The 15,606-nt window shown below is 29.3% G+C and overlaps 1 protein-coding gene across 1 annotated transcript; it reads left to right on the top strand.

The window, feature by feature from the left end:
- Positions 1-1,655: 1,655 nt before the first annotated feature.
- On the top strand, positions 1,656-4,696 carry LOC149559083 (1-aminocyclopropane-1-carboxylate oxidase-like). The gene is made up of 3 exons (XM_089833045.1): positions 1,656-1,841; positions 3,143-3,390; positions 3,708-4,696. The coding sequence occupies exons 1-3, from the start codon at positions 1,740-1,742 to the stop codon at positions 4,321-4,323; spliced, it is 966 nt and encodes a 321-aa protein (XP_089689171.1). The 5' UTR covers positions 1,656-1,739; the 3' UTR covers positions 4,324-4,696.
- The last annotated feature ends 10,910 nt before the right edge of the window (positions 4,697-15,606 follow it).

The raw sequence follows: 15,606 nt of genomic DNA, 5'->3' as shown, positions 1-15,606 counted from the left end.
TCTTATATATTGTTAGAGTCAAACCCCTATCCTTTCTTCTCTCAACCTCATCTATGATAGGTTCTTGCATGCAGGTGTTCTTCAAGGTGTATTTCTCATTTCTATAATATTCACTACTCATATCAACATGATCTATCTCACCCTATCACAAAACTATTTATCATTTTCTACTTGTGTCAATGGATGCCTTTAGCTACCATATCATGAAATTATCTAGGTTTTTATACTCACATCATCACAACATTTAAAGCTACCCTATTATGTTTATATCTATCAATTTTAATGGACTTCGATGCACTATAAAATTTTCAAGGTTCTATAGTATACATATTAATATAACACAAGTGCAAGATGTTTATTCAGAGTGTGTCATATTAGTTCTCCTAACCCCCGTGCTCACTGGAGTATTAGTTAAAGTGAGATGGTGCAAGGGGTAGTTCATCCCTAAGGAATTTATCTTGTCTTAAGGTTAGTGATTATTTTCTTCTCCACAAATATATTTGGGAAGATGAAAATAGATACATACCCTCTTATAAAGATGAACATGAAAAGGGACCTCTTACGAGAAACATGAACAAATCTTCTCCAATGACCTATGAAAGTCAAGCAAAGAAAAGATCATTTGTTGGATAAATAATAGTTTTGAGCCAAATAAGAGATGACAAGAAAAGAAGAGAAAACTTGTGAGGTACCATTCTGAAAACTTAGTGTTGCTTGATTTGACTTCATTAAAATGGGAAAAAATAAATTATTTGGTGAAGATCTAGATGATGTCTAAATAGATTCCATATACAAACCAAGAAGAACTCAATGAACTATAAACATGTTCATAGAAGGGACATGAGTAAAAAATCATTCTACAAGAATATAATGAACTCATGTAATCTAAAAATATTTTTGAAATTATATACAACACAATTTGAAAGTCATTTTTCTAGGCACTTAAGTGTAAAATAATTTTAAAATCAATAGTATGATCATTTAGACTAGTCACCATATAAAATAATAATAATGAAACCTCACAAAATATTACACAATTCCTTACATGCCTGTTGAATGATATTTTGTTCTTATGAATTTATATTTAATTTCTAATTGCAAATAATTATTTTTTCATTTCCTTAAAATAATAACTTGGTGTTGTAGGACCACTCTAGAACAACTTCATGCCTATTTGCCTGCCAATCAACCTAAAGTCCCTCTCAAGGAAAAATTCTAAAACGTTCCAAGAAATAGCTTGATTTGCCGGAGAAAAATATCATGACAATGGACTGACTCCTACAACTTGTGTCTCTCTCATACCCAAAATAACGAGAAATAGAACAAGATTCCACGCATGATCACTGTCAACATACAAATTTAACATGTAAATTCTTCTACACACACCAAAAATATGGGCTAAATTGAGAATCCTTATCCAGAAACAAATAGATTTACCTTGAAAAAAATCACGCAGCCCATAGGAAAAATGAGAATCGTATATTGAATTGTAACAAAATGTTTTCATTCAAATACACGTGTTGGAAAAAGTTTTTACACGTGAATTAACTCAACCAAAGACTTTGAGTTCATGGCGGCTGGTAGCAGCCTTGGCTGGCCATATGTTGGCTCCAGAGGCAGGTAAATATGATATAAATAGGGTACTAGGGGTATGGAAATTAGCAGGAGCTAATCCATCTTCTCCCTTGTGTAATTGTGATTAGTGTTTGATTCTTTTTGAGTTTTGGAGAAAAATAATAATGGCAGTTCCTGTGATCGACTTAAAGAACATTGATGGGTCGGAGAGGAAGGCCATTATGGCTAAAATAGCAGAGGCTTGTGAGACTCCTGGATTCTTTCAGGTAAATATGACTGCTTCTTATCTGAGATTGTAGTAGCAAGAGCAAAAACAATCACCTATTGATAGAGTATTCTAACAGATATTGTTATATTTTTTAAAGCGCAAATTAACTTGTGATTGAGTGCTCTTGCTGATATTGTTATAGTTTTCAAAACTGAAAATTAGATTGAATGAATGAACACTGGTACAAATCATACAAAAGCTTAAACATCGCATACTAAAGTTTGATTCCTAAGTTACAAGGTGGTTCTATTTATTGGTGCCATTTAATTTTTGCTTTTGTTGTTTTCATGTACGAGATGTAATTGTTTGACTCTAGATTATGATCCTTAGTGTGTTTTGTGAGGTGTCTTGTCCTTAGTTTTAGAATTTTTTTCTCATTTTATTATAAAATTAGAGAGCATATTTTGATTGATACTATTATTTTTATTTGTAAATTTACCTGATTAATAAAAAATAACTTTAATAATTTTATTTTATTTTATTTATACAACATAATTCATTTTTTATATCTATTTTTTTGGCTTGTAGCTAAATATTAATAGATTACACAATTTCACTTTTTAGGACGATAATAGTCTATATAACAATATGTAAAATAAAGTATAGATCATAGCTTGATTGATATTGTTTTGTTTTAAAATTTGTAATTTTGAATGATTGACAAAGAATAAATTTCTGTGTATTTTTTCAAAGATTGATATGACATAACTTATTAATTGTGTCTATTTTTTAGTTAACAAACAATTGTTAATAGATTACAAACTTTAATATTCTAAATGATAATTGTTGATGTAATAATCTATAAAATAAAATATAGATCTTAGTTTAATTGATACTAATTTATATAAAAATAAATAAATTTAAATAATGGATACTATAACATATAATAAGCAAGAGTATCACAACTCTTGTTTATTATAATAATAATCTAATTACATATTATCTATTTAACAATCTGATTGCACTTTTAATTGTTGTATTCCTAATTTCAATCAATTAATAAATACAACTAAATGTACATCCTCACATATTAAATATAAAAGGTGTATAACATGATTAACTCATTTGAATACGGAAAGTAATCTATCTGAACAACATTCTCAATATAGCTTTTTGAATTGGTAAACCAATACACTATTCATTGCAATCTTACGTGGTTGATAAAGGAAAAAAAAAGTCAATTTTGACTATTTAACACTTTTGGTTTAAAAATTAGTGTGTGATTTTTAAACCGTAGGATTGATAAACTGTTATACAACTTAAATGATATTGAAGGCTTTTTCGTTTCTAAATGTGTAGCTTATAAACCATGGGATCGACCATGGTCTGATGGACCGTGTGAAGGAGGTTTGCTCACAGCAATATAAGATTAACAGAGAGCAAATCTTCAACAATTCTTTAGCTGTAAAAGCACTGAACGAAGCCATTGAGGCTGAAAATAAAGAAAACAGTGTTGCAAAGATTGAGAACATGGACTGGGAAGATGTTTTTCAAGTGCAGGAGATGAGCGACACAAATTCCTGGCCCTCGGAACCCAAAAATTTCAAGTACGTGCAATATTCAGCTAATACTAATAGGTCTACTGTGCATCATTTTATTTAACCTTTATATATAAATGGTATCCTTCAATATATACGAGTTTAGAATGATAAGTCTTGTAAAAATCATTTCATTCTATATAAGCTATGCTTTAATAGTCTAGTCCCTATCACAATTACCAAACATCAAGATTACTTTTCAAATTAGAAGATTAGGTTATTTGTATGAAAGAAAAGAAGATCCTTAGAAGGCCAACAAATTTCTATCTTATTCAACCCAAATCATTGTCAAATTTCTAACATAGTAATCCATATATTTGATGTAGGGAGACAATTGAGGAGTTTCGCAGCCAGATATTTGCACTGACAGAGAAATTGTTGGAAATCATAAGTGAAAATTTAGGGTTGGAAAAAGGATATATTAAGAGTGTATTTGCAGGGGTTGACAAGCCATTCTTTGGTACCAAGGTGAGCCACTATCCTCCGTGCCCTAGGCCAGACCTAATAAGGGGTATTCGTGCTCACACAGATGCAGGTGGCCTCATTCTTTTGTACCAAGATGATGAGGTGCCTGGCCTTCAAGTGCTCTCTAATGGTAATTGGGTTGATGTGCAACCTCTACACTACTCAATAGTTGTCAACATAGGCGATCAATTAGAAGTTGTGAGCAATGGCAGATATAAGAGTGCATGGCATCACATCCTTCCTACAAAAGATGGAAACCGGTTATCAGTGGCGTCCTTCTATAATCCATCATATAATGCAGTGGTGAGCCCTGCTCCTCAACTCATCACTAAAATGAATGGGGACACAACCCATGAACTATGCTCATATCCAAAGTACCTATTTGGTGACTATATGAATGTTTATGTGGAGCAAAAATATGAGGAAAAAGAGCCACGTTTCGAAGCAATGGGGAAGATGAACAAACAAGTTGCTTGATGAGGACAGTGTTCTATAAACATTAGTCAATAAATTTAGCATGTGTGAATTCAATATAGTAGAGCATATGGTATCTAGAGATGGTATTGAGCAATAAATTTACCATGTGTGGACTTAACATAGTAGAGCATGTGGTATCTAGAGATAGTATTCAGCAATAAATTTACCATGTGTGGACTTAACATAGTAGAGCATGTGGTATCTAGAGATGGTCTTCAGCAATAAATTTACCATGTGTGGATTTAATATAGGAGAACATGTGGTATTTTGAGATGGTATTGGACAATTATGATGGGAAAGTAATAAACATTATATTCATTATGATTAATGTATGGTTTAAGTCATTTATTTATATGATATTTATATTTGTGTAGTTTCTTTTTAAGTGTGATAATTATTTTTAAATCAGAATGATCGATAATAGATTTGTAATTTACATTAATCTAATTTTTGATATTAGCTTCATATGATAGAATATAATTTGTGTTTTTTTATGACTTAATTCTTGTTATATATTTATTAATAATTAATTAATAAAAATATGAAATATATAATAATGAAATGTAAGGTCAAATAGGCTAAAATTTTATTTTATTAATTGATTGCATTTTATTAAAATTGTGATAGGTTCAAATATATTAATGGAGAATGATATAGTATTTTCTAATGGAATTATTTATATATGGGGAATGATTATCTCATTATTCAATTCCTTTTTTCTTAGGTTAATTTTTCTCTTAACTTTATTTCAATTATATTTTTTGATCCAAATGTGATTGTATAAAGAACAAATGTGTATTTTGTAAACTAAAGTAAAAAATTAAAATATTATTGTACTTTTTGTGTATAAATATATGATAGTAGATGAGCATATTTAGTAATTTTAGATTCTTTCACATTGAAGTATGATGAAATGATCCTTTATTCTTTTGAAGAAAATTGATTTTGATTTTGTAATTAGATTTTATCATATATAAACTTATTAATGAATTTATCAATTTTAATCAAATATAAAAATAGCGTGAGCCATTACTAGACAAATTGGATACATAGACATCAATGCTAATGTGAAGAAATGGGGTTTTAATCCAAATGTGATTGTATAAAGAACAAATGTGTATTTTGTAAGCTAAAGTAAAAAATTAAAATATTATTGTACTTTTTGTGTATAAATATATGATAGTAGATGGGCATATTTAGTAATTTTAGATTCTTTCACGTTGAAGTATGATGAAATGATCCTTTATTCTTTTGAAGAAAATTGATATTGATTTTGTAATTAGATTTTATCATATATAAACTTATTACTGAATTTATCAATTTTAATCAAATATAAAAATAGCGTGAGCCGTTACTAGACAAATTGGATACATAGAAATCAATGCTAATGTGAAGAAATGGGGTTGAGAATAGATTTAATGGGTTTAGTTAACCTTTGTAGAGGTTCATAGTTCACACTAAAAACAATCCCGTTAGGCATGAGTACTTCAAAAAATCAATCCAAGGCTAGATATATCCAATTTAATTGATTTTAACATCTTATGGTTTTAATAACAATAGATGTCCAACATCTCCATACCATTATCCTAAAAATGCAACATTGAATACCCCTTTGTATTGTTCAAAATAGATCGTGAATATATTTCAAATTTACATTAAAATAATTTCCCATGTGATAAGAACCTCATAATTAATGACACCAACAATCTCACTTTGGTTTTGTAAACATTAGAGTATAAACTTAATATCAATGAGAGACACTTTTTTCACAATACACATGAGAATAACTTGTGTTAGGAGGGACCTTAGATACTATATAAGATCCATTTTATCAATGGTCTAACACCTCATCAAGATGGGCAACTTCAATTGTAACTCTATTAGATTGCAACTTAATTTAGAGAACTATATTTAGATAAAGTTGGGTAACTTTACAATAAAATAATTATGATTAAATAATAAATTCACAATTTTATAATTCCATATACTAAAAAGGATATCCATTGTTAAACTCTAACATATCTAAGTTAACTTTTAATGAAAGGATAATCTACAAGAAATACTACATGTCATACAAAGGGCTTGAAAATCTATGGAAAAAAGTAGAAGGTGCATGGGGACTCGACACTCAACATAGATAAAATGGAATATTATGAGTGGGAATGTCTATTTGAGTGACATAATTACTCATAGGGATCCCTTGATACAAAACATGCTAGGAAAAGTAAAATAATTTTGGTTCAACAAGAGTATCACATTGACCTTGATTTTTTTTTCTTGTGGCTCACAAGTGGACTCCAATCTCTAATAGGAATAGAGTTAATTCATTATATGAAATTAAGGTGAAAGCTATTAGTAACTATTCAATGCCTTATAACTAATTATTCAGTGCCTTATAACCAAAAACTCAAGTGTTTTTATATGATTTATAATCTTGAATTATAAAAATTTGACAAAATACACTCTATATTTTTATAAATATCAATGGGTCATTTAGTCAAGAAACAAAAGAAAAGTCTTGTGATCATGAGTAAGAAAATTCTTAATGATCAAATAGATAAATATTTGAACAAAATTTTGAAATATATTTTAAAAAATTACAAAGTATTAGTGAATGAAGGGTGCCTACAAGAACTTGATTAACTATGAAATGTCTAAAATTTAAGGCTTTTTTTTCATAATTAAAAAATTATTCAATAGATTTTTAAAAATTAGATATTTTAATTGAACCAAAACAAATATCAATAATACAAAATATAGTGTTTCAAATGCAACTTTTAAATCTTTAATTTATTTCAATATAGACATGGTGGAATTTTATTTTCATAAAGCATATGTATAAATCACTTTTGAAAAATGTATATTTTAGGACTATATGCTCTAAAACTTTATATACATAATTTGTGTACATATATTTTTCTACTCATTTAAAAAGATGTATGTATACATATTATTATATTTTTGAAAAGATATATAAACATATATATCTATTGCATGAAATAAAAAAGACATTATAACTAATTATCTAAAATATTAGTATAAGAAACACATTATAAAACTTGTAAGTATGTTAAAAACATCTAGAAAACCTAGTAGATATGTAAAACCATTCTAGATTATCAGTCCCTTATATTAAAGATTCAAAAAATATTAATCCAAGATCCAATAAAAATATAGGTCAAATAATTACTCCACATGTGAAATCAAGATATTAAATTTTCAAGTGTCAAATGTTTTTAAAATCAAGAGTTTTTTTCAATCCATGTTATATGAAGTATTATGTACAAAAATTCACACTTGAAATTAATTTTCTAATACTTGAAAACATATTCATAACTATTTAGAATAATATAATGCATTTCAATAAAATTTATATAAATTAAGAAAAAAAAAAAACTATTGCGTCAATCTTGGCATCTCCTATGTTGTCTTGGTGGTTATCAAGGCCTATGTAATATTCTTGTCCCTCTTGGGGACTCTATGTTCATAGATCTACCAAAAATCAAATCATCACTAAACATTTGTTGCACGATTTCAAAAAAAGTTATAATTGTATGCTAAAAATGTTGCACACTTTTGTAAACAATTATATCCAAGGGATCCCATTGATTAGGAGTCTTGAATGGTAGCTTATAGCTTCCTACTTGACATGAAAGGGAAATAAAAGAATGTGAATCTTTTGGCTCTCAAATGAACTAAGAAAAGTGATGATAAAAGAAATATAGATAGCGCCCAAATATTTACATAAACTTAGAAGTATGAATCATGGTGCACTATTCCACAACTTAAGAGAGAATGTCATGAAGTAGACATGGATCAAGGATATAAAAAAGTGAATAATTTTATGCATGCCCATGTGAAAAAGAAAATCCATTTTGAGGAAGAGTTAGACCCTTCATAGTTTTGAGAGTTATGTGAATTCCCATACAATGAAAATCTAAATGCAAAATTTTAAAAAAAATACAACACTAAAAAATAATTCAATCGAAAAGGAATGCCAATTGGAATAATAGAATAAGTATTACACTTGAATCATGCCATTTAAAATAGGTATTTATCATAATATATCTAGCTTGGCTAATAATTTTGTCCACATATACCATCTTATTCATTTAGTGAACATCTAGTTTTACGGTTTAAAATCACTATGCATAACTAATAATGTCTACCTTTCACTAGGTGTCCAATGCATAGAAAATATTTTTCATTTATTTAGGATGAGTTAGTGAGATAAAAACTCCCAACATATAACACAAGTAGAGGCTAAAGTTGATTAAAATATACAATGCCAAATATAGGATCCTTTAACTACATAATTTGAGCATTAAAAATTAGGTTCTTTAGAAAATTGATTGTACAAAACCATAAGATTGAAAAAAAAACTTTATTAGTGGGGTGAGATTATTAAAGTATCCAAATATATATAGGCAAGAGAAATATGATGACTCTACTATGGGCACAATCCTTGTTTGATTATAGTTCTAAAAAATAAAGGTTGACCTGTCATGATCTGTACTTGAGGATAAAAGACCACAAAATTATTCTTATGAAGGGAACTAATATATAAATCATTAAAGAGAACTTTCCTATCAAAAAAAAAAATCTTGAAGGGAGGTTTGTGAGGCCTTATAAGAAATATAGTTCAAATTAGTAATCAAGAACTTCCTTTCTATCTAGCCCATAAAGGATAGGTTTTTTCTTTGAATTAAATCCTTTTAAGAAAGAGAGATGCCAATCTGAATATTTCATAGTTGTCTATATTGAGAGATAAATTGTGTATGCTCTAAACGCATCAAACTAGGATATAAGATCTTGTTTTATCTGCCAATGGGGAGAGGTATTATCAACATTACTAGAATGGCATGGGAATAAACCATGCTATGCTCTACATAGTAGAAAACATCATCATTTAACCTTTACAATCAAAAAAATTTAAAAACTAAGGAATTGAGACTCCTTTCCTAGAAGATTTGGAAGTCACTTTCTAGGAATTTTTTTAATTCATTATGTAGTTTAACATAAAAAAATAGAAAACCATATCCTTGAGAAGGGTTAGTTTGCTCATAGGAGTTTATGAAGAAATTTTTGGGAACTAAGTGGTGATAAGAAATTGTAGTAAGATTGAGAAATTTGAATATGCACATTTTCCTTGTGGTCCATCAAGAGGCCAACTTCAAGCTACCCTCAATGATTAGTATGCACTGATAAAAAATTAAATTAATCAACATGAGCAAAAATACCCATTGAAGCCATTATCTAGGACAATAATTTAGATAAGACATAAGTAAGGTCATGAATTCAACCTAGATCAAGACATGAAGAGACTTTACTTTCCATGAAAAAAAAAATGTCCAAGGTTGAAAATGAGAAAGGAATAGAAAAAAAATAAAATATCCTAGAATAGATTCGCTTGGGCATTATTGACTCCATAAAAATTTAAATGATTTTTTTTTTAAAGACTTTTTTTGGTAGCTAGTAGAATCCCATGTGGGGTCCATGATTTTATCATTAGTCCATGATGAATACTTCCAAGGTGACTCTTCCTATAAATTAACTCACAAGGATAAAAATTTAAAGCTATTTATACACTACTTTATATCTTTTTTTGAAAGTTTGTAAGCATTCGCATGGTGAATTCATTTAATGATAGTATTAAGATTTGAATATAATGACAATATCTTTGGAAGAATATCGAATAAATAATTGGAAAAACTAAGAAAGGCCTTGAAAACCAGTCAATTCACTAATTTCATGATAAATACAAGCATTAATTCAAAACCTCCGGTACAAAAATTCACTATGACATGTGCAAGGAACTAAGGAGGAAACCAAATAAAAATTCTAGTAGAACTCATTCCACTCTCACAATATTAATAACTTTACATTTTATATTATTAAAAGCAATGACAAATAACACAATAGAGGTTCATTATCAAACATAAAAATTATTTATATGTTATTGATTTCTTCATTTTTATTTCCTATTATTTAAAAATTATGTGTGTCCAATGCCTTCCCTTTTAGATTATAGATATCAATTTTGGTCTTCTAACAATATCAATTAAAAAATAAAAATGATAATGTTCAAATTCTCTTCTATGAATAATAAATAACACATAATAGTGAGAATGTGTCCATAAAAAATTTAACAATTTGTTTATGAGTAATATCAATGGCTCTGAGTAGGAAAAGTGAGAAGAGGAGTGGCAAAGGGTTTTTCAAATTTGGAGATGTGTAGAGGAAAGGATGGTGATCAAGAGGACAATATTGGTGATCTTGGGAGGTGTTTTTCTAGCTGGTACTCTTTTATACTCTATATTATTTTTATTGGAGGTTATCCCTAACCATGTGCTCTTTTAATAGGTCCCACTTCTCTTTGGATATCATGTGTAACTTTTGGGGAAGGGTTTATTTGGAAATATTCGGTGATTTCATTTGATTTTTGGGTTACACCTTTGGAGGTGGATGTTCTTAGCACTTCTATCCTTGCATTATATCTATTTGAGGTTATCTTTGGTCATGTGATATTTTTAATAGTTCCCCCTTCTCTTTGGATGCATGTTCTTTTGGGGGAAGGGTTGGTTTGGATCTAATTGGGGATCTCTTTTCATGGATGGGTCTTGTGTTTGGAGGGGGTTGAGCTAAATGCACTAATAAATTTGTACCTATTTTTTTATGAGGGTTAGTTGATATTTTGATGGAAAATGGTCAAAAAATTGTGTTTCTATAATTTTATCAAAAATATTTCAACAAAATCCAAGGCTATATATATATATGGGAATCTCTAACAAAAATGATCCCAATCACTATGACAAGGTAGTGTCAGACCATTAATAGGAAAGTTTGAGACTTCGATGATTAGAAGATTGGTAATGATGAGCTTTTCATGCCATCAATGATAGACCTCATTGAAACATCATCAGAATCCTATGAGATTTCGATGACATTGCCATGTCATCAATGACAATGACTATTGATAGATCGAATAATGGTAAAAACAAATTCGATGATAGCCCTAGTTTTTTTTAATAATTAATGAGAATCCTATTTGTTTGGTTTTTAAGGAGTTGAGTTTTGAAAAATGGCACTTGTGAGTGTAGATGATGTGAGAAGTTGTATCTTAAAAATAGTTGAGAACTTATCCTTATTTAAATATTGTGTGTAACACCCACTTATAACCAACCAATCTATGCTTGGAGGGGTATATCTCTTTGCATCCTTGCAAGATATAAGATGGGATTGAAAATATTTTCAAGGAGGGATCAACCAGATATTTTTATAATACATTATTATCCTTTATAGATTACTACAATTACAGCAGCCTTAATAACATTCTATCCAATTGGAATAAGAAGGAGAAGGTCATTGATTGGCATCCCTCATTCACCTCCAAATATGTAAAAAAAAAAGATTATGCAGGAATCTTAAAAAATATTGTCATTGATACTTTCCTTCTAAATTCAAACCATAAATAAATTTAGTCCTTACCTAGAATTACCCTCAAATGATGGAGAGATGCTTTCTTTACCCTATAGCTTCGATTTCTCATATAGCTATATTTTTCTCGATACCCTAAAACTAAATGCAACAAAATCATGATCAATTAGTGTTACAAAAGATGTTGAAAATTTTCAAGATATGTTCTAGTTTTGTTGTGTTGGTGAGTGTGTTATATGCATATTAGGATCTATAGTGTTATAACAATAACTTTAAGAAGACTAATATCATCATGTTACCAATATGGTTTTAATTAGAAGAGATCAATTTTAGTGAATGAAGGCATGACACATTTCAATGAAGGAAACAAAACATTACTCTTAATAACATCAAAATCTAGAATGTAGCAATAGTCAAAATAAGGAACTCGGCAATAGAACTATAAAGTAAATAGTGAAGAATCATTATTTGTAGCCACTTAAGCATCTATATGTATTTGGTATCTCTCCCTCCCATCCAAAATAAGATTCAACCACTCTGAAATGAAAATGTACGTGCAACAATGTTCCATATGCATGGACAATAGGTGGAGCTGAAAAAATGCATCACATTTACATTAATGACCTGTACCAAAAATACAAACATGTTGCAATTTTCAGCTCCACCCGATGTCCTATGCATATCAATTGAGATTGCATATTGAACTAGGGCCTCCTTCTAGATTTCCTAAAACCAAGAGATTGACATGATTAACATCTAATACTGTCTCCGTTAATTTGGTTGACACAAGCATAATATTTTAATTTTTGTTTGAAACATAAATAGTAAAGGATATCCAACATATTAATTGCCACTTTTTCTTGAATATGTTCACTAATAGGATCGACTCACAAATAATTAAAAAGTGTCTGATGCAAATGCAATAGAGAGTTTAATTGTTTCTTTAATTAATTTAGACATCTATGAAATAGAAATAGAAGACAAAAAAAACATTAGCATTAATTACAAAATTCTCAACAAGCTATGTAAAATCATCATAGATTCTAGTTACATTCAATGTGGAAAATTTAACAATGTATAAAGGGGCCTGAAACTAACTTCAAGAAGAGAGGAATCAATACTCAACTACTTAGTCCCATGACAATTTCTTTCTTTGTGGAGGAGAATGGTGTAGGAGCACCCTATTTTTGGCTTGTAAGACTCAATTTTTTGTCATAGATATGAGATAAGGGTTTCTCAGTTAAGCATCTAATCATCACCAACCTCAAAATTAAAACAATAGTTATTTAAGAGATCTTATTGGAAAAGAAAAGTACCTTCACATTAGAATCTTCAATAATGACGCAACCATTAAGATACCTAAAGAAAACCCAACATATGGAAGAAAGTAGTTGGCCTAAGTTAGTCAAAGACAAAATACTAGATAGGAGAAAGAGCACATGGATGAAGCAAAAAAAAAAGAGGATTAAAAAATGGATGTTAACATTCAAGAATGTCTAATTAGAAATGAAGAAATATAAAATTTTGTACAAAAAAAATTAGGAGTATCATATGCTCAAACGATTTTGTCACCTTATTTTGGTATGGGTTCATATTGCTAGGTATGGATTGTCTTCATAGGAAAATATTTGGGCTATAAATTTATATCAAATATAAACATACAAGAATTAGTAATATCTTGTATATAATTTTTAAAATAATAAAATAATTAAATATTACTATCTCTTGAGTAAGGGTGACATCTATACAAATCAAATGAATTATACAATATATATATATAAGAAAAGCTTTCATCAAAAAAATATCACTATAGAGATGTAGATCATAAGGGCCCAACAAGAGAAAAATATATATACATTATTGAATCCTAACTAAATAATGTTTTCTTTTTTATGGTGTATGATGGTCCACAATTCTAGATGAGCATTAGTAAACTTAGTTTCATATGTAGTTCAAATATTGTGATGTAGGGACACTTCTCAAAGCTCTTGAAGCCAAAGACCTATTGAAGGCATGGAAGTAGGCATGAAGACACCAATTAAAGTTAATTTTCATGTTTTGGAGACAATAATGACATATCGTATGGTTAATAATGCACAAATGATAAAATGTCCTAAGGGCCCTAATAAGGAACCTAGGACCAAATAATGTAATGGATGACCAATAGTGCCATATGGGGTTAAATAAATTAGGAAAGGGTTAATAGGAATTTTAGAAAAAATAAAGGATCATTTGAGATCCATATTTAAATTTTTAAGGTTTAAAATGATTATAAAGTTGTAAAACATTAAATTGCAAATTTAAATTTTTAAATCCTAACAGCTAGTAGCAATTTGGAAGGAAAACTAGTTTAGATGCTTAAATGAGTTTCTAATCACACCCAAACAAATGAAATTGATTGTGGAACTTGTAAATCAGCCTATATAGTCTGGGCAAGGCATAGGGACAAAAGATGTACTATTGCATCAGCAATTTGTATGGATTGATTAAGGAAATATATTGAAAAACTCCATTTTACTAGTATTTTGTTCATGGTTGTTTGATCTCTTTCAATTCCTTTCATTATATAAAGTCTTGGAAGCATAATATAATTTTATGGATAAGTATTTGATGTATTTAAGTTTAGATCATTGAGTTTACTTAAAATTTGATGTTTTCTTGAAGGGTTCCATAATTTCATTTGACTAGTTTTGAGTTTTTGATGGAAATGGAGATCATCTCATGGATCTAATCACTAATTCCTATGAAATAATTATCCTTAAATATGTGAAATATTATATCTAAATACTAATGTGTAGATTGGGATGAAATAGTAATAGGTGATCACTAAAAATGCTTGGGAAATTAATGGTTTTCATAGCTATCGAGTAGCAGCCAGAGATCTAGCCATTGCAGGGCTATATTCTATTATTGGAATAATTTTGGCATTTCCAAAGGATGGTGTAAAAACTCACAATAGGTTGAAACTTTTTTGGAGAGATGACATTGAAGAAGCCCTACTTTAGGTAAGGATTTGGAGGGTGATTTGGGGATTTTGGATCTAGATAGCCAATAAGCTCAAATTGATGTTTTATTTCCTTAAAAGGGATTAAATTATAATACTATACAAAATATCATGGTTTGGGGATAGGTATTGTGAGTACTTCCTTTGTAAAAGTAGGTGTTTTTGAGCTTAAAATAGGGCCTATAGTGTAACAGCAAGAATTCCATTCAAAACAACCATACCTAAAACATTTATATGTCATAGTACAGCAAAACGGGTATCCAAATATACAATTATCTCTTTGATTTTTAAGATAAGTTTGGAGAAAATGGAGGTGGAACAACATTGAAGGGATAATTGTGAATAACTAGTCCTAGTAGGTCACATTTTGGGTTTGGGGAACAAATCAACATTTGGAGTTTTGTATACAACTATAGTACCACTTTAGATTTACATTCATTCTTTCATCTCTAGTACAAATCTTGGAGGATTTTACATTAGAATAAAATGATCACATGATTTGTGCAAAATGGATTTACTAAGAAAGAAAGAAAGAAAGAATTGTGATGTTGGAGAGGAAGAAAGGAACTAGGTTTTCTCTCTATGTTAGCATAAAGAAATATTAATGGTGAAGGATTTAATTGGAATTCTAGAAATACAATCTATACATGAATATGTGGAAGGTTAAAGCATAGTGAGTTGTGGAAGTTCACCATTCCTCCATGTAGAAGGGTGTGTGAAGGTAATGTGTAGAATTGCAATGTTGGAGAGGAAGAAAGGAATGAGAAATAAATGGAAATCCATAAAATAAGGAAGGCTCAATGTAGAATAGCAAAGGTATTCTCAAAGTCATAGTGTATATC

Source organism: Cupressus sempervirens, chromosome 5, assembly GCF_028749045.1.
Source record: "Cupressus sempervirens isolate cs-2001-9-10 chromosome 5, ASM2874904v1, whole genome shotgun sequence".
Lineage (NCBI taxonomy): Eukaryota > Viridiplantae > Streptophyta > Pinopsida > Cupressales > Cupressaceae > Cupressus > Cupressus sempervirens.
This window is presented reverse-complemented; position numbering and strand designations above follow the sequence as displayed.

Coding starts and splice junctions, on each gene's coding strand:
- LOC149559083 (XM_089833045.1), top strand. CDS start 1,740: ATGGCAGTTCCTGTGATCGACTTAAAGAACATTGATGGGTCGGAGAGG. Junction 1,842..3,142: donor AGACTCCTGGATTCTTTCAG/GTAAATATGACT, acceptor CTAAATGTGTAG/CTTATAAACCATGGGATCGA. Junction 3,391..3,707: donor TCGGAACCCAAAAATTTCAA/GTACGTGCAATA, acceptor TATTTGATGTAG/GGAGACAATTGAGGAGTTTC.